This window comes from Manis pentadactyla, chromosome 10 (assembly GCF_030020395.1).
Source record: "Manis pentadactyla isolate mManPen7 chromosome 10, mManPen7.hap1, whole genome shotgun sequence".
Classification (NCBI taxonomy): Eukaryota; Metazoa; Chordata; class Mammalia; order Pholidota; family Manidae; genus Manis; species Manis pentadactyla.
In genome coordinates this window covers 5,064,797-5,091,639 of record NC_080028.1, presented here as the reverse complement: position 1 = coordinate 5,091,639, position 26,843 = coordinate 5,064,797, and the positions used below count along the sequence as shown (strand labels likewise).

The 26,843-nt window shown below is 57.4% G+C and overlaps 1 protein-coding gene across 6 annotated transcripts; it reads left to right on the top strand.

The window, feature by feature from the left end:
• Positions 1 to 318: 318 nt before the first annotated feature.
• Positions 319 to 26,843, top strand: PARVG (parvin gamma). 6 transcript variants are annotated; one of them, XM_057486295.1, is made up of 13 exons: positions 325 to 569; positions 2,185 to 2,278; positions 4,380 to 4,444; positions 6,181 to 6,283; positions 7,179 to 7,319; positions 8,308 to 8,423; positions 9,515 to 9,570; positions 11,762 to 11,784; positions 13,842 to 13,900; positions 14,113 to 14,181; positions 16,266 to 16,367; positions 22,653 to 22,725; positions 23,276 to 24,821. In XM_057486295.1, exons 2-13 carry the CDS (start codon positions 2,200 to 2,202, stop codon positions 23,383 to 23,385), a joined length of 996 nt encoding a protein of 331 aa, XP_057342278.1. In that variant the 5' UTR covers positions 325 to 569; positions 2,185 to 2,199; the 3' UTR covers positions 23,386 to 24,821. The 6 variants fall into 6 exon arrangements, with proteins under 6 accessions (XP_036787324.2, XP_036787325.2, XP_057342278.1 ...); XM_057486296.1 differs by having other exon boundaries at positions 2,102 to 2,278; positions 13,842 to 13,882; XM_036931427.2 differs by having other exon boundaries at positions 327 to 569; positions 2,107 to 2,278.

The window sequence follows — 26,843 nt, the reverse complement described above, 5'->3', positions numbered from 1 at the left end:
AGGGGAGTGAAAGAAGCTGCAGCGGGGGTGCAGCTAGGAGGTTCCTGTGCCGTCCAGGGAGGAAGGGGTGTCTGGCTGGGGTGGGGGTGTGCAAGCAGATGGCTGCCCACTGATGGTGGGGATGTGGGGGTCTCTGGGGGAGCTGACTCCTAGCCTCTGGTCCCAGTGACTGGAGGGCTGGCACTGCCATTTGCAGGTGGGAAGACGGGAGAAACTGGCTTGGTTGATGTAGTGGGGAAGGGAGAGGGAAAGAACAATATTAAATTTGAGTTGCCTGTGAGGCCTCTGAGGGGCTGTGAGGTGGTGGCCGGGGCCCCGGGCAGAGCTTTCCGGAAGGCTGTGGCGGCATCGCTTTCAAAGTGTTAGGCTCTGAACCGAGGGTGGAGGAGCTTCCTGCAGCCAAGCAGGCCCCGCAGAAGCCGCAGGCCCCGGAGGAAGTGAGCAGCTTGGCCCTGCCTCCCAGAGGGCCCCTGCTGACCTAGGGACCCAGAGCCTGCTTCTGTTTGGACCCCGGGGACCCCCGTTTGAGCTCCTTGTTGCTCATTTGCTGGAGTGGAGGACACTGCCAGGTGAGTCCCGGCGTCTTAGCCACGGGGCCCTTGGCTCTGGGGCCTCCTTCCTGTGCGCAGTGCTCAGGAGCTGCAGGCCATGGCGGGAGGAGCCCCGGCCCCAGGGAGCACAGTCTCAGCTGAGGCCGCTCGGGTTGGTGCCGGGCAAAGCAGAGCCCTGAGTCCCCTCGCCGTCTGGGCACCCCAGGCTCAGAGGGGCCGCTCCTCCCTCCCCGGAAGCCCGGCAGGCAGAAGGCCCTGTCCTACCTCCAGGGTGGCCAGATGAAATCTCCCCTTCCACCACGTCATCTCCCTGAGCTTCATCCAGTGTGAAGAACCCCCGAAGGGAGGCCCAGGCAGGGAAGGGACTGCTCAGGGCTGCTGATGGCCAAGGCAGCGCCCAGCTCTGTGTCCGCTTGGCAGCCTTTGCTGAGCTCTGAGTCCGGCCCCTCCTTGCAAAGAAGCTTCAGGACCAGAGGGGGAGTGGGTTTGCCCAGAGTCGCCACAGCGGAATGAGGAGGAGCCAGCCTGGAGCCCAGACCTCTGCACCCCCAGGCCGGGCTCTTCCCTCTTCCCTGGCTACAGTCCTCAAACCAACGCCTGTCCAAAGGAGGCCTGGGGATTCAGGGAACAGAGATGGCCCAGCACCCCTCTCTGCTTCATGGTGGGAAGAGCCTTGGGCAGTGCCCTGTGTCCCCAGACTGGCTGCTGGTGTGACGGGCAGCTCCGGCCCCAGTGAACGCCTCTGTCTCACCACTGACCTCCCCGGAGGCCGGAGCTGACCACCACCTTCTGCTGCATGACACGCTGCCCCAAGTGTCTGACTGGGATTGGAAATGCTGGGGAGACCAGGGGCTAGAGAGGGAGAAAGACGGAGGGCAGAGCTGGCAGCTGAGCAGGAGAGGAAGTGAGTCTGGGCAACAGGAAGGAGGCCTGGCGGTTTCTGAACCTGCACCTCCCAGGCATGGGGGGAGGTCGGCCCCCTGCCCGTAACGAGGACGGGGCAGGGTGATGCGCACTCTACGAATGGCCCTGACCATGCTGGCAGGAGCCGCGAGACCCCCAAACTACCTGAGAGGCTGGAGAGGATCAGTCCCACTGTAGAGAGCAGGGCAGGAGTGGTGGGTGAGCTGGGGGACGCAGGCACTCCAGCTCGGTCTGCTCGCCCAGAGGCTGCGGGTGCTGCTGTATGCCTGCCCTTTCCAGGCCCTGGGGCCCAGAGGGGATGGGCCTGGTGCCCCCTGGCCCTCAGGGGCTCATCCCTCAGTGTGCTCACCCCACCCAGTCCCCCAAACGGGCCCCCACTGGCCCCTCACCCCTCTGCCCGACTTCCCTCTGGAGCCTGAGGTTCCCTGGACCCTGACAAGCTCCTTCCTCTGGCGCAGGGTGGGCCCAGGCTTCCTGCATGCTGTTGCAGGTCAGGGGTGGTTGTCTGGCCACTCTGCACCTGCTGAGGAGGCACCACATCCCTGCCAGGCGCCTGCTCAGGCTGTGCCCACAGCTGGTGCCTTTCTCCACCCATCTTCCTGCCTACTGTCCCCTTGTCCTGGCAGCACAGTGATTTGCCCACCCGTAGCCAGCTCCCACCCTGCTTGGCCTGGGAGAAGAGACGCCCTCTGCTCCCTGCATCCCCCAGGGCCGGCAAGGAGACATGGAGGCGGAGACCTTGTACAACCTGCTGCAGCTTCCCAAGGAGGCCACACCGCCAGCAGACGAGGAGCTCCTGCAAGGTGCCTGCCCCTGCGGGGCTGGGGTCCAGGTGGGGCGGAGGGGAGGGTCTACACCGCAGGAACAAAGCTGGCTGTCCCGGGCACAGCATTGCTCCCAAGTTGTAACTGAGCACCCAGCTGTTCAGCTCCTGCCTATGCCTTCTGCTTTATACCTGACACCTCACCCTGCTTCCAGAACCTTCTGCAGTTATCCATAACTGCACATCTCTAGGTTGACGATAAGGATACCCATTGCTATGTGTGCCTACTATGTGCTGGTGCTGTGCTAAGTACTTCTAATAGGCCGCAACTCATTCATTGTTCTGAGGGTAGGTGTTATTATCTCTTTTTTATAAAAGAGGAAACTGAGGCACAGAGAGGAAGGTAGCAGAGTAACAGCTGCCTCCGTTAGAAGGGGTGGGGCCAGGATTCTGGATGCAAGGAGGGCAGCTCCGGGGTTCAGGTTCCATGCCCACTGTGTGGTCCCGGCAGACGCCGGCAGAGATCTGACATCCGGCATGCTGGGGTCTGCTCATTGGCCCCCCTCACTCTTGCGGGTCTCTTTGGAAAGTGGGCGAGCACAGGACAGGAGCAATTCAACAAGGGCGGGTCCCCCTTCAGGCAAGTGTCTGTTTTCTGAGGCTGGGGAGTTTGTGGCCACCGCCTCTGAAATCTAGAAGATGGTTTTAAACAAGGACCAGGACAGGTGCTCATAGCTGTTACCACCCTGTTACGGAAAACAAACAACAAACCAGAGGGCAACCTGAATGTCCCTCTTGGCAAGGGCTTTAAGTGACCCTGCTAGAACTTACGTGACCTTTAAAACAGATATACGATGCTGGAGAAGGAAGTGTGAAATAATCTGAGCAAAGGCGCACAATGCAACTTCAGCTCGATCCTGTGACAACAGCCTTTTACACAGAGGGGCTGAGAGTCCCGCAGAGAGTGAGCGAGACCCTGGGCTCTGGGGAGTCGGGCAGGCGAGGTCCGAAGCCTCAGGGCTGCGCATTAACTGCCTGGTGTCCTCTGCTTGTAATGGTTTCAGGTTAGAAAGCACGTGAGGAAAACTGCTCATAGGGTGGTGGGCTTAGTTACTTGAAAAAAAAAAAAAAAATATATATATATATATATATATATATTTTTATAGTTGATTTAGCAGAGCTGGAACATGAGATGATTCGGAGTGGCCGGGAATCTGCTCCGGGGAGGGCGGAGCAGCACCACGGTCGCCACTCACTCACTCACTCAGCCGCCCCCCAACCCCACGCTGGTCCGGGCCCCCCGGCTCCGCTGGGGCAGATAGCCTTCCTTCCTGCCGGGAGACCCGGGCCTGGGCAGTGCTCGGGTCTTCAGAACATGGAGGAAAGTGTCCAGCTGGGTCATATGAAGAAGAGACGATGCATTTTGTGAACGTGGGCAAGGCAGCTCCCAGGGGGTGACTCCGTTTCCCCCATGTCCACTGGGACTGTGTGACCTCACAGGTCCCCCTAGGCCCTGACATTTGTGGGTTCTGTGCATCTGAAATATGAGGAATCACTGCTGACCAGGGTTCTGGGGCTCCAAGAGCCAGACATGTGGGTGATCCCTTGGCCCATGGGGCCCCGCTCCTGGGCTTGTCTGAGTGGTGGTTTCTCTAGTAAGTGGGTAAAGTTGCCACAAAATACAAGACACCCAGTTAAATTTGAATTTCAGAGGGACAAGAAACAGTTTTTGAGTTTATGTCCTCCAAATATGAATATTGCTATGTGTGAGAATCAGCTGGTGCTCATGAGGGAAATGCAGGGAAAAGCATTAGGGGTGCAGTGGGAACAACATGGGCAAAGGAAGGAGGTGTGGAGGACAAGGCACACTGGGGAAACCCAAGTCACTTTGGACGTTTGGTGCTTAGGGTGTATGTGTGTCTGAGTGTCCATGTCTGTGTGTGTCTGTGTGCATGTGCCTGGGTATCTGTGTGTGTCTGTGTAACTATGTGTGTGCACACATACACATGTGGGTGCATGTGAGGCAGTAGGACTAAATTCTCCCTGTGGTCAAGGTGCTGGCTTTGTGGTGACTTGCAGAGAGAGCTTCCCAGCTCCCTGCAGGGTCCCCACACATGTGTCATCCTGACTTCTGCTTCCAGGACAGAAGAAGAAATACCTGTCACCCACCTCCAGGACGGATCCCAAGCTGGCGGAACTGCAGAAGGTACTGCAGCACCTCTGCTTTCCCTGCTGTGCTCCCTGGAGGCAGTCAGGTCATCTTCTCGGGGACCGCAGGCAGCCGCCTCCCCTCCCTGACATCAGGCCGCTGCGCAGTGACCCGTGGAAAGGCCGCCTGAAGGAACGTTTATGGAGCACGGACTGTACTTTCACACCATGATCCCAGCAACCCCCACGATGGTTGAGGGGTTCCATTGTCACCCACATCCCAGGGAGCAGGTAGTGAGGCCCAGAGAGGTGACCTGACCTGTAGGGGACATAGGCAGGCCAGTGGAAGAGCTAGGGTTTGGCCCCAGCCATCAGCCCCCCAAGCCTGTGCTCCTTCACCTGCTCAGCTGCCCAAGGCAACGGAGGGGCGTGAAATGGGCAGGATCAGGCTGGTCACCCAGGGCCAGCCCTCTTCTTGGCTGTGAGTCTGCTGCTCAGACTGGCTGGCCACAGACAAGCTCGGGGCCTGTTTTCCTCTCCCCTACTTCTCCAGTTTCCCTGTGGCATTTCTGTTGCCTCCTCCAGGAGGGCTTCCTGGCCCACCCCACCTTCTACCTTCCCCAGAGGATTTTTGGCCCATTTTCTGGCCCTTCCTGCCTTCATCCCTCCTAGTCCCTCACTCCCTCCATCCATCTCCCCCACCCTGGGCACTGGGACACGCAGTAGCACGAGCTCTCCTGGAAACCCCGGCAGGATGCTGACGCATCTGAGCATGGGTTCTTCCAGGAGCTGGTCAAGCAGTTGAAGTGGGTGGCAGTCACAGGAGATAAGGCAGGGCAGTGGGGACTAAGACGGGCAGGGAAGGCGCTGCCCAGGTGAGGGCTGGTGCAGATGCAGCTTTGGGAGCCAGTGTGGAGCCGGCGCCTGAGAGCCTTCCCACATGGCAGAGGAGCGGGCTGTTTGCACCAGCGCCTGGGTCCCAGGGGCTGCGCCCTTAAAGGCGGGCATTGCACCTCTCCATTCTGGCCTGTGGAGCACAAGCAGGGTGGGCCGGCCTCCAGGGTCGGCCCTCGGGCAGGGCTGCAGAGGGGAGCAGAGGTGTGCACCACAGGGGTAAAATTTAGGGTCAGGAGGGACAGCAGCAGCCCCTACGTTAGTGTCCCAGGGCTGCCAAGACAAAGTCCCACCAACTTGGGGGCTGAAAACAACAGGAATTCACTGTCTCACTGTCGGGCTGGAGTCCAAGATCACAGTGTGCGCAGAGCTGGCTCCTGGAAGCTCTGGGGGAGAATCCATCCCAGGCCTCTCCCCACACCAGGTGGCCCCCAGCCTTGGCATTCCTCTGCCTCTCATTGCCTTCTGAGCTCTCACCATAGTGCCTATTTGATGCCCATGTTTCTACCAACTGCCTCTGCAAAGCGGCCTAGGCTTTTTCTATCAAGTGCTTTCAAAACCCTTTCCATGACCAATTCCATCTCCCTGCTTTGGGGTATTTGTTACAACAGTTCCCCACTCCCTGGTTCCAAAACCTTGGACAGGGCAAACAGCAGCCCACAGTGCCCAGGTCCATGGTGGAGAGAAACAAAAAGTGTCTTCAGGAGCCCAGATCAGGCCCTAACTCAGCCCAGGCAATCAGGGAGGACCTCCCAGAGGAGGTGACATTTGACCTGCTCTTAAAGGATGGGAAGGAGTTGGCAGCTGGGAGGAGGGCATTCCAGGCTGAGGGCAGAGCTGAGCCAGGTGAGGGCCAGGTGAGAAGTGGCCCCGGGTCAGCTGTCCCATGGGGGCCTGCAGGTGCTGATGGAGTGGATCAACACCCAGCTCCACTCCGAGCACATTGTGGTCCGAAGCCTGGAGGAGGACATGTTCGATGGGCTCATCCTGCACCACCTTTTCCGTAAGTGGCTGCTCCTGGGGCTGCCCAGGGCCATCCCCCCTGACCTGGCCCCTCAAGCGCCTCAGGTGGGCTCTCCACTCAGCCTCCGGGGAACAGTTACTGCTCCTCCACTCCAGGCCTTGGACTCCCCCTCCCCCACACTGCCTCCCTGGCAATTATCGAGTGCCTCTGTTTGTGGCTGCTGAGGACCACAGAGAATCCCTTATCCCTGCCCTCAGGCTGCCAGAGAGAAAACAGGCCAGTGGGGAGGTGACCCTGGCAGCCAGAGGGGACCTGTCCTAGCCTGCCACGTTCACAGCAGGGCTGCCTCCTGGCCCCGTGGCCCTTCCCGCACCCGTTACCCTCTCCCTGTGCTGTATGAGGTCGTGTTTGGTCTACCTGTCTGTCTCCTGCACAAAGCTGTAAGGTCTTGGAGGCAAGGGTGGCCTTGATTCTGGTCTTCTGCAGCCTGGGCCTGGGCAAGTCCTTTGTAGATGGGCAGCAGAATAATAATAATCCTACAAGCCACCACCAAGGCCCCCTGAGCACCTGCTGGGGGCAGGTGCTGTTAATCCTCAGCACAGCCTTACACTGTTACTATTCCTATTTTACAGATGAGGAAACAGAGGTGCTGGGATGCCTAGCACCTTGTCCAGGGTCTCACAATGAGGAAAGAGGGAGTCAGGATATAAGCCTAGGAGTTTAGGCCACACTGTCCTGCCGAAAGGAAGTGTGCACAGCCGTGCAGAAGGCAAGGGGGGCAGGGAGCAGAGTGGTCAAGGTGAGGCCAGTGGAGCAGCTCAGAGGGCCGGCACTCCCCATGTGCAGAGGGGCTCGGCCTCCTGGGGGAAGCAGACTGGCCGTGGGACCCCGCGGGGGCCCAGACTGTTCACACCCTGCCCTCTCTGGCCCTCAGAGAAGCTGGCCGCGCTCAAGGTGGAAGCAGAGGAGGTTGCCTTGACGGCTGCAAGCCAGAGGCGCAAGCTGGAGGTCGTCCTGCAGGCAGCCAACCAGAGTCTGCAGGTGGAGGAACCGCAGGTCAAGTGGAGCGTGGAGAGTACGTGGGCTCGGCCGGGGCTGGCGTCCAGGGGCGGTCTGGAGGAGCCCGGGTCCTTCTGCTCCAAGGTTTCTCAATGACCCAATGGGCACGCTCATGCGCCCCAGGTATGGGGGTGACCTGGGTGCTTGGGAGGTGGGAGAAGCAAAGCCTCATGCACAGAGTCATGCACCCGGTAGCGGAGCAGGCAGCCCTACCCACCTCTGTGCCATGAGGGTGTCGCCGCAGCAAAGACAGCGCAATGACGATAAACGCGGCCACATCCAAAGCACGCCACTGCTTACGGAGTTCCACGTGCCATGATGCTCCCATCCCCCTGGTCACGTGGGCACTAACAGTCCCATTCGTTTACTTAAATTATATCTGCCACGTCTGCTTATAAGAAGTGGGAGTGAGCAAAGCGTCCAGGCTTCCTCACCCACCCCATTAACACTTTGGTATGAATTGCCTGCCTTCCAATCTGTACATCCTCCCCATTTTCCAGACCAGAAAACTGAGGCTGAAAGGAGTTAAGCAGTGTCTCCAAGGCTGGGTGGTGATCTAGCAGTTTGCAAACCCAGTTTTTGGTGACCCCCATGTCATACCTTCACCACGATGTTTGGTCTCAGGTTTGATAATTGATGTTTATAGTGTGGGCTCTGAATTCCGCCCCATTCGCCCTAATCTAAAATTTTATTCCGTCTGTGCCGGCTGAAGGACATTTAGTTGTTTCTGATGTAAACAGCACTTCAGTGAACATCTCTCTGTCCAAAGCCCTGTCCACACACTGGACTGTGACTTTAGGATCTTCACAGAAGTGGGGTGATTGGGACAAAGTGTGACTATTTTGGGGTTCTGAATGTGTATCTCCAGACCTCTGTTTTCCAGAAGGCTGGACACAGATCTCCTTGGTCTGCAGAGGGTTTTTGTGGCCATAAGAAAAACCTCCATATGGCCCCACATTTTGGTGGGCCCTGGGTCCTGACCTTGTGCCCCTCACCCCTCCCAGCCATCTTCAACAAGGACCTGCTGGCCACCTTGCACCTCCTTGTGGCCCTGGCCAAGCGCTTCCAGCCTGACCTGCCCCTCCCGAGCAACGTGCAGGTGGAGATGGTCACCACAGAGGTAAGGGGCTGGGCCCCTCGGGGGGCCTGGGCCTGAGCTGAGCATCTTTGGTCCTGCACTGGGGGTGCTGTGAGGGTTGGGAGCTGAACCAGGGTATGTTCTAGATCTGTTACATCCCCCCAGGACAGCAGCGGGGCAAAGGGCTGCAGCTGTGGGTGGGAGATGCCAAGTCCCACAGAGCCCCGAGATGGTCCATGGGCAGGCCAGTCCCACTCTCCTGAGCAGGTGCCATCTGCCTGGGGGTGTGAGGAAGGTCCTGGCTGATGTCAGCTGTGTCACATGGGCCATATGTGTCTGTTGATGGCCTTTTGGAGCCCTCACACCATTGAGTCACAACCACTGCCCTGGTCACTGCCGTACTGTCACTAACTGATGGTATGGTGGTGGTTCTAGGGGGCTTTTTCGGGTTTCGCACCCCAGTGGACCCTTTCTCCCTGAGCTGGTTAATGTCTCAGGGGTCCCTGGCTCCCCCTCAGACAGACTCTAGCACTACAAATAGGGCCTCACCGGTGCCTGCTCCCCTTTATTCTCCCCCCAACCTCTGCAGGGCTCCCTGACCCGGGGCTTACCTTTGACTCCACCTGACAGAACAAGCCAAGTCTAGCCAAACTCGGGTGAATTCATTTCTAAAAACACATTGACTAAATGCTTATACTTCTTTTAAAGTCAGAAGTGACTTGACTGTCATTCTGTCACTCATTCCCTCACTTGCCCACCTGTCCATCCACCCACCCACCCAGCCAGCCAGCCAGCCAGCCAGCCAGCCAGCCAGCCAGCCACCTGTCCATCATTCATTCATTATTCAAGTCAACACATGGTCACTAACCCCTGCGAGCCGGGCACTGGGTGAGACTCGGGGGATATCTGAGGGGCAAAGCAGACATGGTCTCCATCCTCATAGGGCTCAAGGCCCCTGGGGAAGAAGGACAGCTAAGCCAGGCCACGTGTGATGAGGGCCACCCTGGGGAGGGGGTGAGGCAGATGAAACTGGGTCCCATGGGGCTGCTTTGGCCACCACAGTCTTCTAGTGGCAGGTGTGGGACCCAGAGGTTTCTGGAATTGTTCAGTGCCTTCCCTTTGCTCTTTCTCAGAGCACCAGGAGTGGCCTGAAGTCGAAGAAGTTGGTGGAACAGCTCACGGACTGCAGGTAAGGGCAGGGCCAGGCTGTGGTCTCCCGGGAACGGGCCTGGGGCCTGGGCCCGGGCCACAGCTGCGTGACCTTCCTGGGAGTGGCCTCACACTCTGCCAGCTTCCTCTAAGCCTCCCAAGGGCCTCACTGGCCCCTCAGTCCTGCAGGGGCACACAGGGGCCCTCCGTCCCTCTGGCCTCTGGGGCAGGGCCCTCGTGGGCTGGTAGGAATGCCCACTTCTGCCAGCTCTTCATCCCCTGCACAGCCCAACAGAACAGGCAGAGTTGGGGTCAGAGGGGCTCTGGCCCACGCCAACAAGGTTGCACAACAGCCACTGGAGGCCCGGAGGAGCCCAGAAATGGGGTCTTTGGACCCTGATGCCTGCTGCTTCCCTGAAGCCCAGCCCCCAAGTCTGGAGGAGGGGTCGGGGACAGGGAAGGGGAAGGTTCCCTCGCTCCACGGCAGGGAACCTGGCTGCCAGACCACAGCGCCCCGAGGGCTCAGGTGCTCACTCATACCACCAGCACTAACTGAGCACCTACTGTGTGCAGGGGGGCTCTGTCCGTGAGTGTCCCAGTCAGCCAGCGGCTGGCCCTTCATCCGTCTGGGCGAGCAGGAAGCCTGGAGTTGCTGGCCAGGGAGCGCGTCCCTCGGGCCTCCCCGCCGTCCTGGCAGCTCTCCCTGGCCTGGTGTCAGAATGGGCTTCTTACAGGAAAGCTGGGGAGTCTCCCTTCCTGGCTAACACCTACTGGAGGCCTACTCTGCACAGGGCACTGGGCTGTTGGGCTCCCTTGACCCATTTAACCCCCACGAAGCCCAGCTGGGCAAGCTCAGTTCTCTTCAGCTCACAGGCCCACCTGGGCCTAAGTGTCTGCTCTGCCATGTCTGAGCTCTGTGACCCTGGACAAGTCACCACTCCTCTCTGAGCCTCTTAACTCCTCTGAAAAATGCAGCCCGTTCCTAGCCTTTAGGCTATCATGAGGGTAATAGAAGATGCGTGGGAGGGGGGCCTCCTGCATCCCTGAGGCCCTGGCAGCCTCTGGTTCCTGGGCTTCCACTGGGGAACAGCAGGGTCTCAAAGTATGGGAAGCTGATGGCAAGGAGCCGCTGTGGCCCAAGCATGTGAGCTGAGGCAGCAAAGGTCAGGAGGAAGCAGACCTTTGCTGGCCCCTCCTGCAGTGGGTCCTGTGCACTCATTGGCCCATTTAACCTCCTCAAGGGCACCCCGGGAGGAAGCCTTGCTCCCCTCTGACTCAGGCCAAGGGACCTCCTGGTCACCCAGTCACTGAGAGACTCTAAACTGACTAGGATGCTGTGCCTGAGGGTCTGAGAATGAGTTTTGGGACCCTGAGTGGGAAGGTGTGGTCTGTATTCATGACATTGAGTTCCCTCCTCATCATGGCTCTTAAGCCATCCTGCTCAGCCCCCTTTATGAACTTGGAAACCTTCTTGAGGGCGCACCCCTGGCTCTCCACTTGTGTCTGGGGCAGCACGGGGCATCTGTCCGCCTGGCACCTGCCTTTGGGCAGAGCCTGGGGTCTGTGTTTCAGGCCGTCCTCTCCGCCCCGCACAGCCCAGCTCCCTGCTGAGGCCTCAGGCAGAGGGACCGCCTGGCTCTCCTGGGAGGGCTGGGGCAGAAAATTCACAGCAAAGTCCAAGAAAAATCATTCAGAAAGAACAAAAGTAGAGTGAAAGAACAAAGATACAAAAGAGTATGGTCTATCCGATCTCATTTACATGGACTTGCAGAACAAAACCCATAGGGAGGGAGAGAAATCAGAGCGGTGGTAATCCCTGTGGCCGGATGGGGTGGGGGGCACGCGGGGGTGCTGGAGCGCGCTGTGTCTGGTTGTGAGTGGTGATCACACAGGTGTGTATGGGTAAAAGTGCACAAGCTGTAAACTTACAATTTGTGCCTTTTATGGTATGTGCAGCCCCTCCGCCCGGCTAAAACAGCAACCACAAAATGGCAAAATCCAAACATTGCCAGGTGGGGACGCCTCCGTGGAAGGGTAGGAACCTCTTCTGCCATTTGCTTCCCATAGGGGCCCTGCCTGGCTACAAAGCGGCCTGGAAACAAAGGGGAGCACATATGGGTTGTGTGTGAGCCTTGCCAGCACGGAGGCGCGGCTTAGTAAGAAACTACAGGGTCAGAGGTTTTTTTTTAACCATTTGTTTGCTTTCTCCCCTCCTACAATTGTCCCTTTAGCACAGACAAGGACCAGCCTTCGAGTGAGTACTTCTGTAACTTCAGGACATCTTTTTCTATTGGATACGTCTTAATACAGACATGTAACGATGAAGGGTTAATGGATGGATGTTCGCTCGCATTTCCTTTGCGGTCTGTGTGTATCTCAAGCCTTCTTCTTTTCTGTTTGTCTCTCCTCCGGTCTATCTGTCTGTCTGTCCATGGGCTTGGCTATTCCTTCTCATGCTCCTGCTCATATGGGTAAAGAGATTTCTGATTCCCCCTCGGCGGTGACGGTAGAGGTGTCATCAGTGTGTGGGCCCCAGATCCAGATGTCCTGAGTTCAAACACTAGCTCACCCTCTCAATGGCCACAGGAGCATGAGCAAGTGTTTGAACCTGTCTGTGCCTCAGTTTCCTCATCAGTAAAATGGGATTAATAAAGGCACCTGCCTCTTGGCTGGTGATAAGGGTTAAAAGAGAATTTGTTAGTGTGCTTAGCACAGAGTAGGTGCTTAATAGTGATTGCACAGCCATGTGGCTGCTGCTTTTGGGACAGAGATCTTTACCCGTCAGCTGACCCAGCTAGCCTCCCTCCCTCCCTCCCTTCCTTCATTCCTTCATTCCTCAGGTAGTTGGCCTGGCCAGATGTCCATCCATGTCCATCCACCCACCAGTCCATCCATCCATCCAGCCTTCCGTCCATCACCCATCCACCATTCCCATTCTAATGTGATTTTCCCTCCCTGAATCATCCTGGGGCTGGACCATCAGCATCCACTTAGGACACAGGGCTGCGTGGGCAGGGGATTCTATGGGGGGTAGAAATAATATGCAGAAGCAGAAGGAATGACCTGTGAGGGGCGTCTGAGAGCAGGAGTTGAGGGAAGATGAATGGGGGAGGAAGGAGAAGGGGGTACACGGGAGGCTGGCTGATGTCTGTGTGTGTGGAGGGGCAGCGTGAGGACGTGCGTGGTGTCCAGGGAGCAGTGCTGGGGGGCAGCACAGGGATGGCTCACATGGTGGGGGCCCGGGACCCAGAGCAGGGCCTCCTCACAGCCCTTCCGGGCACAGTCACGCTGCTCTGGCCCATGCCATCTGAGCACACATTTGCCCCTCATTTCCTGCCTCCTTCAGTGCCACGATTTCCCTGACCTGGGGCCCAAGGAGTCCCGAAGGGAGCGCTGGTGTTTCTATCCTTGCCGGTTTACGGGGCATTTCAGCACGCATGCTGCTCTCTGGTGCTGACTTTCCCCTTCACTAGTGAGGGAACTGAGGCACAGAGAGGTAAAGGGCTTGCCCAAGCTCACACAGCTGCTGAGTGGCAGAGTCCAAAGGTAAATTCTTCCACCCAGCTTGGGTATTCCTGCCAAGGACTGTCTCCCCAGGGGAGGGGTGTTGGCTACAAATAGCTGGGATGCAGCTTGTGGGAAAAGGACGTCAGTCTGAGGACTCCAGGTGTCTGAGGCTGGCCTGGGGGTGTGCGCCGCCAAGACGCTCCTTCTGTCCCCAGGCCCTGCGGGCATGACTCAGCAGCTGAGGGTGCTGGCCTTTCGCAGTCTGCAGGTTCAGACCCGCGGGGAAGACTCGATGCCCTCATTCTGCCAATCCAGAAACACCAGGGAGAAGACCTATTGGTCAAACAGGTCTGGGGCTGGCCCTGCTCAGCCCCCATGGGCCTGTGGGTGGAGCAGGGAGCCGGAAGGAGGCAGGGTGAGTTCCCAGAGGAAGGGATGGTGGCTGATAACGGGCGTCCACTGCAGAAAGGACAACTGTTTATTCAAGTCCTACTGTGTGCCCTGCCACCGGGCCAAGTGTGTTATCTGCTCCCGGGTTTGATGTCTGCAACGGCCCCACCTAGTAGGTGTCATCAGCCATACTTGACAGATGAGTCCCAGAGAGGGGAGGCCGTTCTCTCCCAGCCACACAGCCTGGGGGGCAATGACTCAGACCTAGGCCCGAGTTTTTATTCAAGAAACAAGAGTTGAAGCTACAGCTCTCTCTAGACTGGTTACTCTGAGAAACTTCTGTGGGGAAAAAAGTGCCTGTTTGGCTCAAAGATAGTAGCACTGTAATGAGGTGTCTATTGGATCTCTCTGCAGAGGACGTCTTTGATGACTTATTTAAGCTGGCTCCAGAGAAAGTGAGCGCTGTGAAGGAGGTAAGAGAGGTCAAAGCCCCCAGGGCCCCCACCCCCACCCCGCTGCCACACACCCACTGCCCACCTGCATCGCGCCCCAGGGGACAGAGGGCCGGGAACAGGCTCCCATTCCATCCTGCCGTGCTCCTCGTGCTTAGCGGGCTTTTTGGACCCCAAGTGGAAGGTTGCAAACCCGAGTCCTGGGCCTGGGGTCCTTGTTCTTCCTCGGGTAGGCCATCGTGAACTTTGTCAACCAGAAGCTAGGCCGCCTGGGCCTGTCTGTGCAGAATCTGGACACACAGGTAGGGACTCAGCCTCAGGGTGTCCAGACAGGGAAGGGCTGTGGGAATCGGGTGGGAGAGAGGGCTCCACTGGGCACTGGGAGCCTGGGCCCACCCCTGCGTGGCCTGGGTGTGTCACCTCTCAGAGCCTGGGGGTCCTCCTGTCCAATGGGAGTGTTGCTGGCAGGCAGCCTCACCAGCCAGTAGGAACTGTTGGGGTGCTTTACAAAGGGGTTCATCTATGTGGTTGTTACTAGTTTTCAATAGAATAAGCACTTTTCAGGTCTTTTTCCAAAATTAATTTTAGACGATCAGATTCTCAGACTCAAAGCACATGAGCTTCTTCTGTGTGACTGTGCTCCGTATGGTATTCACTCGCATCCAGTGCCGAGTAGGTGTGTGCCGTATGCCAGGTGTTGCCAGTGTGTCCTGAGGCTTCCTGAACTGCTCAGCCCATGCGGTTGGCTGGCGCTGAATCATCCCAGGGCTGGACCATCAGCATCCACCGTGGGCGTCCCATAGGTGTTTGCTCAACATGGGGCAATAGGGAAGCTGGGGTCCAGTTGCCAGCCCAGGGCCTGTGGGGCGGCCATGGAGCCTACTGGACCCGGGCACATCACCTGGACATGGCGGTGTTGGACCGCCTGGGTTCTGCCCAGGCAGCACAGCGGTGGGGTGGGAAGGGAAGCCGAAGTCAGGTCTGGGCCCAGATGGACTGAGTGGCTTATGGCCACCTTAGCCAGAGCTGCTGACTTCCCAGACACACTCTGACATTAGGCCAAAGGAACGGGGTTGACACACTCCTGTGCCTGGAAAAACACCAACGTAGCCCTCACTGTGTGCCCTGAGCAAATTGCTTTACATACATTAACTCACTGAATACTTCCAGCAATCACCTGAGGGGGGAACTGATATGACCCCACATTACAGACAAGGACACTAAGGCACAGAAGATTAATTAGTTCATGCAAGGTCACACAGCAATGAAGTGGTGGCCCTTGAGATTTGAACACAGGCTGTCGAGGCTGTAAGCACCCAGTCTATACTCACCACTACCTCACATGTTAATCACATTAACTGTGTGTGTGTGTGTGGCATGGTGTGGTGACATGGCAAGGTGAAAATAACAGACTCGGAAGCCAGATGGACACATGTTCCCTAGGCTCCAGGGACATCTCCTCCATATTAACTGTGTGGCTTTGGACCTGGACTTCTCTGAACCACAGGCTCTTTTTCTTTTCAAATGGGTACAAGGATACCAACCTCACAGAACTGTGAGTAATAAATGAGGTCATGAGCATCTGGTGTTTAGTATATTACCTGGCACATTGTGGACCTCCATTAAATGGTAACTTCATGGTTTTAGTATATTTTATGGGGGTGTGAGCTGAATGAGCTCTTAGGTTTTTGCTGGACTTGATCCAGCTGTGTCTCTGCCCTGGTAAAATAATGGCCTGTGTGAGGAAGGTATTTAGAGACGGTTGGATAGGAAGGGATAATGTAGTCCCTGGTGTTTTGGTGGTATGACTAGGGACTATCAGCAGAAAAGGTTTCAGGCCAAACTAATAACATCGGAACCGACCTAATATGAGGAAATTCCATTAAGGACTTTGAGAAGTGGTTTTTCTTCCAATATCCAATCTTGTGTTTTATATCTTTGAAGAGATTGAATAGGATTATATTAGCATATGATATGCTGGTAACTGCAGGATGGCTTTGTCTTTGAAAATATAGACAGAACAGACAGAAATATTAATGTGGAAGCCAGTGAATCGAGTTTGGTGTGCTGTTCTCTGCCTTTTCCTGATGGAATAATTTCACACTTAACTCTGTTTTCTCCTGTGCTTATGTAGCTCATGAAACTGGGTGGTTTAAAAGGTGATATGTGGCTATTTCACAGAAAATGTCAAAGAGCTTATTCTATTGAGCATGTGCTATGCGCCAGGCAGCCAATAACTGCCGATGTTCACAACACTGCGAGGGCCAGGTGTCCTCCCCGTGTCACAGAGGGAAGCTGAGGCTCAGAGTGGTTCTGCAAGGTCACACAGCCTGTGGAAGGCAGAGTGGGGTTCCCCGGCTACTGCCTCCAGACCCCTCCTTTGTAGTTTTCAGATGGAGTCATCTTACTCCTGCTGATTGGACAACTGGAGGGCTTCTTCCTGCACTTGAAGGAATTCTACCTCACTCCCAGTTCTCCTGCAGAAATGGTACGTTTTTCCGATTTTCCTTGATGGGCAAACTTTGAGTGGACAGATCTATGGAATTAGCATGACCTGTCTTTATTTATTCACTTTCATGTCAAGTGAAGGGTGGGGGATGAGTTTGTTTGTGCATGTGTCTCCCCATCCAACTACCCAGCCACCCTCTGCACCCACACATACCCACTGACCTGCCCATTCACCCACCCACCCACCTCATCCATCCATCTTCCCACTCATTTGCCCATCCACCCATTGCTCATCCATCCGTCCATCCATCCATCCACCTACCCATTCCCCCAGGAAGCTGATCCCTCATTTCTTGAGGTCCTGCTTGGTGTCAGGCCTTATGCTGGGTGGGCCAGAAAACAGTCCAGCCCAGGCTCCTGCTTCCAAGAGCCTCTCCGTCTATACCCTGAGCTGAGGTCTCCCAGGGCCACAGTGAAGCGTGTCGGTTTGTGGTGGGTGGGTCAGTGGGGAACCGGAAAGAAAGAGTGGTTAGTATAACCCCAAGCGGTCGGGAAAGGCACAGCGCAAGAGGTGACATGGGGAGCTGGTTAGGGTTTGGTTTTCCGAGGTAACAAGGTGGAGGCTGCCAGCAGGGTGAACAGCATCATCCGAGGGTCGGATGCGGACAAACCAGGACGTTTCAGGGCGGTATCCGGGGGCTGCCCAGCTGCAGGGACTGGCTGGGGGTCTGGCGCCGGGGGAGGCGGGCTCCCTTGTGAGCCCTGCAGGCTGGTGGGCTGCGAGGGAGATGGCTGCTCTGGCCCAGGCGGGAGGCTCTGTGGCCCGACCGTGGGAAGGGGTGCAGAGAAGACATTGCTGGTGGAAGCGATGGGCCAGCCTCCCAGGCTCAGGACTGCTTCCTGGCCCGCGGCTTTCAGCGCCCCTCAGGGCTCCGGCTTGCCTGCTCTACTCTGCTGCCCCCGCAGCCCCCAGGCCCCTGCCCCATGGAGCCGCTGCAGTTCCTCCAGCTCATCACACTGTCCCACCTCCGGGCTTTTGCAGGGGCTGTTCCCCCGCCGGGAATGCACTTTCCACGTGGAAGACCTGCCAGCGAGGGGAGAGGACTCTCACTCCTCTCCCAGTGAGGAAACTGAGGCCCACAGGGGCAGCGACTTACGCTAGTTGTCCAGCTCTGTGTAAAGGCAGGTGCGGCAGAGGCACAAGAGGCCTCAGGGTCCCGGCCCCACCACTCAGGGTTCTTGTCTCTAAAATGGGCTCACCCCCAGACCACCCAGATGGTAAGAAAGATTTCGGGGAGTCACGGAGGCAGAAACATGGAGGGGCCTGCGGTTCCCGGCCCCACCCAGGCCGCGCAGCTGGTGGGGCTGGAGGTGTGACTGAAGGGCTGGCTGGAGCTCTGGGCAGTGGGCAGCCTACCCAGGACCCCAGGTGGCCAGCTCATCCCTGTCCACACCAGGGTCCCTGCGGCCCACCTGGCCTCCACCCTGGGGTGGGGGCAGCCCCTCTGTCCTCAGCCACGGCTTTTCCTGAGGAGGATGCCAGGCAGGGCTGGGGACCCCTCCCAGTGCCAGCCTGAGGGCCGTTTCTGGGCGAAGGGAGGACTTCTGTTGGCTTTGACATGGCTGTGTGTCCCTGGGGAAGGCCCACCATCCTGGGGCTGGGGCAGACCTCCTGGCCTCCCTGCCCTGGGGTGAGGCTCCGCCCCTGGGACCCTGGCCTCCAGGCCCCTCCCCTAACTCCTCCCCCCCACGGGGGCACCTGTCCAGCAGCAAGCCTGACCTCCCCGGCTCGGGCATTCCGCACCCCCGCCGCCCAGCCCCCAGCCCGCCTGTGTCCCCAGACCCTCCCTGCTCCTCGCCTCACCCTCTCTCCCCCAGCCTGCAGCCCTGCCCTGGCCGGGCCCCTGGCATCCCTAGGTCTTTGCCTGGGCACTCCCTGGGCCTAGCTTGCCCCCTGCTTTGTTCCAACCCGCCTAGCCAGCGGTCAGCTCCCCCCGAGCCCCTCGGCATTGTATAGGCCCCTGAGCTTGGCTTCTCTCTCCTTCTCTTGGAGCTACAACCTGCACCGAACCTCACCTGGCCTTCACCCCATTTCATCCTCACGCCCCACGCCTGTGAGGGGGCAGGGCTGGGCTTGTATCTCCAGTTCATGGAGCAGATGCTGGGGACTTGCCCAGGACCCCTCCGCTGAGTGGCAGGTCTGACCCCAGGACTGGCCTTTGCACCAGGCAGATGTGGTCTTTAGTGGGCGTGGTCCCCACCTTCCCAGGGGGCAGCGGCACTCCTGAAGCTTGATTCAAGACTCCGACTCCCAAGAGCTGGGTGTTGGACCAGGAGCAAATAGGTGGGAACAATGCAGTGCTGGTTCTGGCAGCAGAGGTGGGAACAGTGATCCAGAACTCCTGGGTTCTGCCCGTTCCCTCGGCTGGGTCAGTCCCATTGCCACAGGGGTGCTGCGTGAAAAACCACCTCAACAACCAGTGACTTAAAGCCATGATTTATTCTCATGGATCTGCAGCTGGGCTCTGTGGCTCCTCCGCGGGTTGGCTGGGGTTCAGGCCTTCTTGGCTGGGTCTGGCAGGCTGGCTCAACTCTGTGCCACATGCCGCTCATCCTCCTCCTGGGACCAGCAGTGAGCCTGGCCTTCTCGTGACAATGGCAGAGACACATGAGACTAAGCAGAACACGTCCACCTCATGTGTCGGCCAGAGCAGGCCGTGTGGCCTTGAGGGTGTGTGGTGGAGCTCTGCAAAGTGTGTGGGTGCAGAGGAGGGAGTGATCTCCCACTGCACGGTGGAGGAACTTGCTAATTCCTCCTGGCAGGGGGCCTCTGAGTTGGAAGCTCTTCTCGGTCCCATTTCCACAAAGGAAACTGAGTTCAGAGAAGCAGAGTGATCTGGCCAAGAGCACACAGCTTGTTAGGAGAGAAGTCAGACTGGCATCCAAGTGTGTGTGTTTCCAAAGCCAGAGCTGCCCCTCCGTTTCCTTCCTGGGAAACCAGTTGAGCCCCCGGGTCTGGAAAACACAGAGGGCCCCCTGTCTACGGCCAAGAAGGGGGCCTGTGAGGGGCAATGCAAGGGCTCAGGAGGGTCCAAGCCAAGCTCGGTGACAATCCTGTGCCCAGAAGTGTGAACAGTGAGTGGAGGCAGGAGGCTGAGTGGGGCCGGCTGCACGCAGGCTGACCCAGAGCAGCACGGGGCCCCTCTTTGTTACTTGGGTGTCGGTGCTTCGTGGGACTTCAGTACTACCGTGCTCGGTATTTTTCATGCTTCCAAACCTCAGTGACAGGACAGGCACCCCAACTTCTAACATCCCTGTGTACAGCCAGCTTCCTGAACCCTCCAATCTTAGAACCAGCTTCCTCATATGAGCTACACTGTTTGTCGGGGCAAAGAAGCAGCCTCTTAGCTCAGACCCCAGGAATGAATCGTTACAGTGTATTGTAGGAAATCGCAGCTGCGTGAATGTATAATAGACGTGCTGGACAGGTCATTAGCTGAAGAGGGCAGGAATGACTCTTCAGTCCCTTTGTAGAGGTGGGACACCCAAGGAATTGTCGTCTTGGCAGAGTGGCCTCTGGAAATTGAATTTCTCATTATTAGACCTCCCTTGCCCATGGTGTTTACGTGAGATTGTCATTTGTTGTAGGAAGAGAAATTAGGGATGGAGGGGGGAAGGGGATCATCTGCTGTTCTGCAGAAATCAAAACACAGGAGCCAGGAATCTCTGGCTTCCTCCCACTGTCAATTATTTCTCCCCAGGAGGATTGTAATGCAGCCTCCAGGGTCTTAACCTTCTCTCGGCTCTGTGGAACGTGGTGGTTTTACTTCCATCATCTCAAACGGTGCATGGAAGAAAAAATGATACTTTGGGCAGAACATGTGGAGACAGTTCTGGAGCCCAGGCAGGTCCTGCGGGTTCAGCGTGAGCGTGGGTGAGGGGGAGCGTGACAGATGGAAGCAAGCACAGTCATTCGTGCCGGGCCGGCAGCAGCGATTCTCAATCCCAGGCTCTGCAAGGGCAGGGAGTGGGCCTGGGTTTGCCTCTGTTGCAGGGCCAGCGCATGGTAGATGCTCAAGAAATGTTTTTTAAATAAGTGAATGAATGAAGTGTTTCCAAAACACTGGTCCTGTGAATAGCTTAGGAAAACACATACCGTCTTGAAGGTTCACAATCCACCGTAATGTATTCAAGGCTCTGAGAAGTCCCACAGCGAAGGATTTCCTTAGTACTTTTTTTAAGCCAACATCTCCCTAAACAACACTCCCCAGGACACCCTTTCCCCCTCTGCCCTGGCTCACGTTCTGGGAGACGCTGGCTTACTGAGCAAGCGCCATGAAGGCTGCAAGGTGGGAGAACACTGTGCTGAGGCCAGTCTCTGTGTCTGGTTCCCACTCTGACATTTACTTTCTGTGTAACCTGGGAATAGTGTTCATGATGAGAATGTGAACAGTAGCAGCAACTGCAATGCTCACCTTCCAGAATATTCCAGTCTGGAGGGAAGACTTGGGGACAGAGTGACAGGAATGAGTGGTAGAAATCCAACCTGCTCTCTGAGATTTCATTCCTTTTTGGTTTGGACATCCCCAGGGGGTGTGTCCCACCTGCTTGGACGCATTAGCGCCATGCGACAGCCTTTGCCTCTTCTTTACCACTGCAGTGGGACAGCCCTCTCCCACACTCTCTCCTGCATGCTGGACATGCCGCCAGCCCGGCCGCTCTGCCCACTGGTGCTCCAACAGCTGTCCCCAGGGGAGAAGGACCCTGCTAACTCTGCCTTCTGGACCCCCAGGAGGGGCTGCCCTGTCCCTGAGCATCCCACCAGGGAGCCAGGACTCCAGCACCCGGCCCAGGGATGGAGCAGGAATCGTAGGGGATGCGTGGGTCAGTGTCCTTGGACCAGGACTGTGAGCCACCCCATCTGCCCCGGGGAGAGCTCCTTCTCAGGGGCTTCCAGAGCCCTCGTACGCATGTCCGGCCCTTGCAGGAGCCCAGACACAGGGAACTGGCCAGGAGGCCCTGGCTGAGGCTGGGCCCTTGCTGCGCCTTCAACCCTCCACCTTCAAATCTTGCTTTGTGGCTCCAGTTCCATGTCCATCATCACATTTGACACACATGGCGGCCTCGGAGAGGTAGACAGGAAGACGTGGTTTTACCATTGCACAAATGAGGGAACTGAGGCCCAGCCTGGGTATGTGACTAGTGTGACCTGTGACTTGTGGCCTGGTGGGGGCTGGTGCTCAGACATCCAGCCCCGATCTCAGCTCCGGCCCAGACCCGCCAGGCAGTGGCAGAGGCAGCCAGGCAGAGCTGGCTTCCCCAGGTGGGCCTGGCTCATCTCGGGGCCTGGGTTACGTTGCTATGGGAGCTGCCTGGCCTGTTTGTACTGGGCTGTGGGACTGGGACGGCCAGCAAACGGGGAGGGCCTGGGACCGGCACAGCTGGACCCCAGTCTGGGCCGTGCAGCCCCTGCCGTGGACCTGTGAGCAGCTGAGACCATTGAAGTAAGGGCCTGCTTGAAGTCACAGGGAGTCAGGTGCTCAGCCGGTTTAGACCTTGCTCGGCCGCTGCCCTCCACCTGCTCTTTCTACTACGCCAGGCTGCCGCTGCCAGGGGAGATGTGGGGTCTTTCTGGTTGTATCTGAGGCCCAAGGGAGAAATCAGCTGTGAACAGGGAGGATTCCGCTAACAGGGTCTGTGCGGAGCCAGAGGCTGGCAGGGCCCCCGGAGCTCTCCAACCTGTTTTCTGTATTGAGGCACAGGGGACATGGTGGTCACCCTGCTTGGCAGGAGAGCACACAGAGGCCCAGGGGTGCCACGTGCCTAAAGTTGGAGGTCGCACAGTGACGGGGCAGGGATCCAAAGTCGGGTGGGTCTGGGCAGGGGTGCCGCCCCCTGCCTCCAGCCTGCTTTGCACGAGCATCAGCGTGAGACTTGGTGTGGCACTTTCTGTCTTGTAAGTTCAAAGGAGCCCCCTGGCCACTCTGAACCTTGGTTTCCTCATCTATGCTTTGCCCATGGAACTAAGCTCTCTCTGAAGGGGTCTCTGTTGCCCACAGGTTGGGGGCAGCATTGGAAACCATCAGACGAACCCGCACTCCTTTCCCTGGCTAAGTCCCCTCACCCAGCAGGGCTCGCCTCCACCAGGAAGCCTTCCCTGACCCCCTGGGCTGGGCGGCCCTTTCTGTAACTGCCTTTCCCACTAGAGGTGGCCTTCTTGATGCACGATGGGCATCATGGATGAGGGGTGGGCCTGGCACTTGGGAACCAGGGCTTGGGTTGGGGCTGCCTCGTCTTGCTGGAACCTGATGGGGTCTTGTCATAGCTGCACAATGTCACTCTGGCCCTGGAGCTGCTGAAGGATGAAGGCCTGCTCAGCTACCCCATCAGCCCCGAAGGTGAGTGGTGGCGCGGGTGGGCCCTGTGATCCATTCCCTGGGCAGCCAGCCTGGGGCGAGACCCGCAGAGCAGCGCGCAGGGCGTGGGGGATGGCACGTGCTGGTGTCATCCCCCTGCCGGGCATGGGCAGGTAATTGATGTGTGCCAAGGCTTCCTGTGCAGGGCACCATGGCCATGGCTCCCACCAGCCGAGGAGGAGGGGCCCCGGGGAGAAGAGACCAGGGCCTGAGGTCTCTGGGGATGGGCTGTCCAGAGAGGCGAGGCCTTGAGGAGTTGCTGTGTTGGGGGCACCAAGAGAGGGGTGCAGGGGAGGACCGTATGGGAGGAGGGAGGCAGGGCCGTGTGAGGGGTCCTGGGACTCAGGCCTGCGTGACCAGCTGTCCTGCTTGGCCAGGGATTCCCCTGGGTTTAGCCCTGAAGCCCCATGTCCCAGGAAACCCGCAGTCCTGGGCAAGCTGGGGCAGTTGGTTGTCTGCAAGAACCTCCCCCCGCTGCACCCCTGAGCCAGCCCTGGTCTGACCGGCTGCCCTGCTCTCTTCTGGCCCATAGACATTGTGAACAAGGATGCCAAGAGCACGCTGCGAGTCCTCTACAGCCTGTTTTATAAGCACAAGCTGAAAGAAAGCACAGATGGGATGCCCTGTGGCTCCCTGAATTAGCCATCACTGCCCCCCAAAAGCTGCTTCTCAGAGCCTGCCTGCAGTTCCATCTAGGGGCCCAAGGACTGCAGAGAGATCCCCGCCACCTCCTTCCTCCCCAGCCAGCCAGCCCTGGGGCCACCGGCCTTTCCCTGTGTCCACAGCACGCCTACCCCACCCGCCCACCCCCATTCCTGTCTCCTGTTTCCATCTGTCTGAACATCTTTGAACTCACTAGGCATGGATCGTTTTGAGCCGACCTCTGGCTTCACTCAGTTTATTTTAACAAATGTATTTCTGGGAGGGATTTTGGGAGCCTCCTGGTATCCTGGGGAGGGGATTCAAATATGCGTAAATATGGCTGAGCCCCCTCACAGCCTCCCTCCCCAGGGAGCCTGGTGGGAGACACACAGCATCTCATGGCTGATGGCGCCCCCGGGGACGGCCAAGAGCCCACAGGCGCAGGCCTCCACCGGCTCGCGGGCGGGTGCTGAGGCAGGAGGGGCTCTCGGGTGGCTGTGCTGATGGCCGGAGGCCCCTGCCTGCTACACTCAACTACTGGTGCCTGCCTGCCTCTCCCTTGGGGGGTGGCCCCAGAATCACCTCTGAGGGGTAGGAGCCCCACGTGGCTCCAAACAAGCCCCCGCGCGCTGCTCAGGGAAGTTCCTTCAGTTACTGGCCAGAGGAGCCGTGGCCCAGGCTCACCCCTACGGCTGCACGGTGAGCGCGCCCAGAAGTCACGAAGCAGGCTGTGCAGTAAGGGGGTCAGATCCCGGGAGGTGCCGCCGCTGACTCCGGAGAGACTCGGTACTTGCTGCATACACTCCTCCAAGGAAAGTCTCTGCAGGAGGACTAACACAGTGGTTCTGGGAGCGGACATCTGGACCCAGCCAGGCAGAGGGGAGTCGGGTGAGGCCGGCAGGCGCCCCAGGCTGCCACTGGACTCCCCACCCCACCCCATTCTCCAAGCCCTAACTCCCGCTGGAGGACAGAGCCTGCTAGATCTGTGGCTGTCACAGCTGGACAGTTTTGGATTTGGGGAGACGTTTTAGCGTAGGGGGCCAGCGTGAGCCAGGCAGTCTTTGCCAGACCAGCTGGTGGAGCTTAGGAGAATGTCCTGCTGGGAATGACATCAGGAGCCCTTGGAGTTGGTGTCTGAGTGTGAGAGGTCTTGAGAGGTCTTCCCATCATCCCCCATCCACCTGTCCCTGTCACCTCCTGATTCACAGATAATTAGGCTTAGATGAGGTCATGAGGGTGAAGCCCCATGATGGAATTGGTGTCCTTATAAGGACAGGAAGAGACCAGAGCTCTCTCTCTGTCCTGGGAGGACACAGCAAGAAGGTGGCCATCTGCAAGCCAGGAAGTGAGTCCTCACCAGGAACTGAATTTTTTGGCACCTTGATCTTGGACTTTCCCACCTCCGGAACTGTGAGAAATAAATGTCTGTCATTTGAGCCCCCCATCTGCGGTATTTGATTATACCAGCCCAAGCTGACACAGATTCTCAATATTATTAGTCATTAGGGAAATAAAGTTAAGACCACAATGAGATACCTTATACCCCTTGCTGGAATGGCTCAATTAAAAAGACTGACAATAGCAGGTGTTGACAAGGATGTGGAGCAATTGGAATGCTTCTACATTGCTGGAAGGAATGCAAAATAGTACATCTACTTTGGAAAACAGTTTGAAGGTTTCTTATAAAGTAAAATATCCACTCACCATATGACCCAGCCTTTCTACTACTAGGTATTTATCTAAGAAAAATGAAAACATATGTCCACACAAAGACTTCCACATGAATACCCAGACTACTCATAAAAGCCTAAGAGCTGGGAAGAACCCAAATGCCTGTCACTAGCAAATGCATAAGCAAATCACAGTTTCTGCTTAGCAATAAAGAGGAAAGAGGTGTTGATACAAAGCAATGTGGATAATAGCAACAGCATGAGGCTGAGAGAAACACAAGATGCAAAATGCTGGCACTGTATGGTACGGTTTATAAGAAGTTCTAGAAAAGGCAAAACTGTGGTGATATAGAAAGCAGATTCATGGTCAAAGGGAACAAGGGCAAGGACTACCCGCCTGCAGTGGGGGAGACCTGTGTAAGGCAGTGAGCAAACATTGCCCGGGGGGCCTGGATTTCAGCTTCCCTGGAGCCTGGTGAGCACAGGGTGAGGGGTCACGGCGGTGAGTAGGCCTGAGCCTGTTTAAATGCTCACAGGAAGGCTCTGCAGGAGGAAGGAGAGGCCTTAGAGGGAGCATCTCAGTGGAGGCACCTGAGCAGGTGCAAGTTGCTGGGCCCCTGGTCCAGGGAGGGTGGGCCTGGGATGGGGGGCAGGTAGGAGAGGGATGGTGTGGGGTCTCCTGCGGTGCAGGCCCATAGGGGCTTAGGGGTTCTGTGTCTTCAGTCCTTGGTAAGATCTCATGCTCTGAATCTACTTTGTCTGATATTAATACAGCAAGGCAGCTTTTCCATCCTTGTCGTTTTAAATGATCTGTGCCTTTATATTTAAAGAGGATTTCCTATAGACACAAATAGTTGTCTTTGTATGGGAACTGAATATCTCTGCCTTTTAATTTGGAAGGGTTAGTCCATTACAATTTTCTTGCTGTGGCAAAATACACATAACAAAACACATAACACATAGCCATTTTACAGTGTGCTGTTCAGTGACAATAAATATATTCACAGTATTGTACAACCATGGCCACCGTCCATCTCACAAAACTGAGAGCATACCCGTTGGGTGATAGCTCTCCATTCCCAGCCCTCCAGCCCCGGGCCCACCACTCTGCTTCCCGACCAGACCCACGTTTCTAACTGCCTAGGGCAACACTGCGTTGGGGTACCCACCCCAAACACACCACTTCCAACTCAGAACTCGGCCCTCCCTGTCCTGCCTCCCGACTCCCCGCTTCTTTGACTGGCCCCTCCAGCTCCTGGGCCCCAGGCCTGAGACCTGTGGCTCACTGTAGACCCTGTCCTTCCCCTACCTGGGCACCAAGTCCCATCCTTTCTGCCCTCTGCTCACCTCCCAGGCTGATGCCCTCCCCTCTTCTCCTCTGCCCCTCGAATTCCAGGCCCTCGCCATCCATCGCTGGGGGGATGCAGTCACTCCCAGGCCGGGTCCTCTGCCTCTCTCTCCTCTGAGCCCAGTTCCACATCAGCAGTTGGAGACTTTCTGTCCTGGGAACTTGGTCCTGTTCTCATCCCCCCAGGCCCCCAGCCTTCAGGCAGCTGCCTGTGCCCTGGGTCTTCCTGATCCCCCAGGCTTTACAGTCTGCTCGCTGAGCGTGCGCTGTCTCCTATGCCTCCCCAACTCTCCCAGCCGCCTTCAGTAGTTCCCCAAGGTCCTCTGCTCTCTCCAGGCCTTCCTGCTCAGATGCCCTCCCCATGCCCCAGCCAGGAGCTTAGCAGCCTTACAGGGAGAGGGGCCATCCTTGAGAGGACAATGAAGGGGTGAGTCCTGGGG

Bases quoted from the DNA above. Each gene is read 5' to 3' on its own strand.
- PARVG (XM_057486295.1), top strand. From the start codon at position 2,200: ATGGAGGCGGAGACCTTGTACAACCTGCTGCAGCTTCCCAAGGAGGCC. The intron at 9,571-11,761 runs GTAAGGGCAGGG...TTGTCCCTTTAG, and splicing joins GAACAGCTCACGGACTGCAG to CACAGACAAGGACCAGCCTT. The intron at 22,726-23,275 runs GTGAGTGGTGGC...TCTGGCCCATAG, and splicing joins CTACCCCATCAGCCCCGAAG to ACATTGTGAACAAGGATGCC.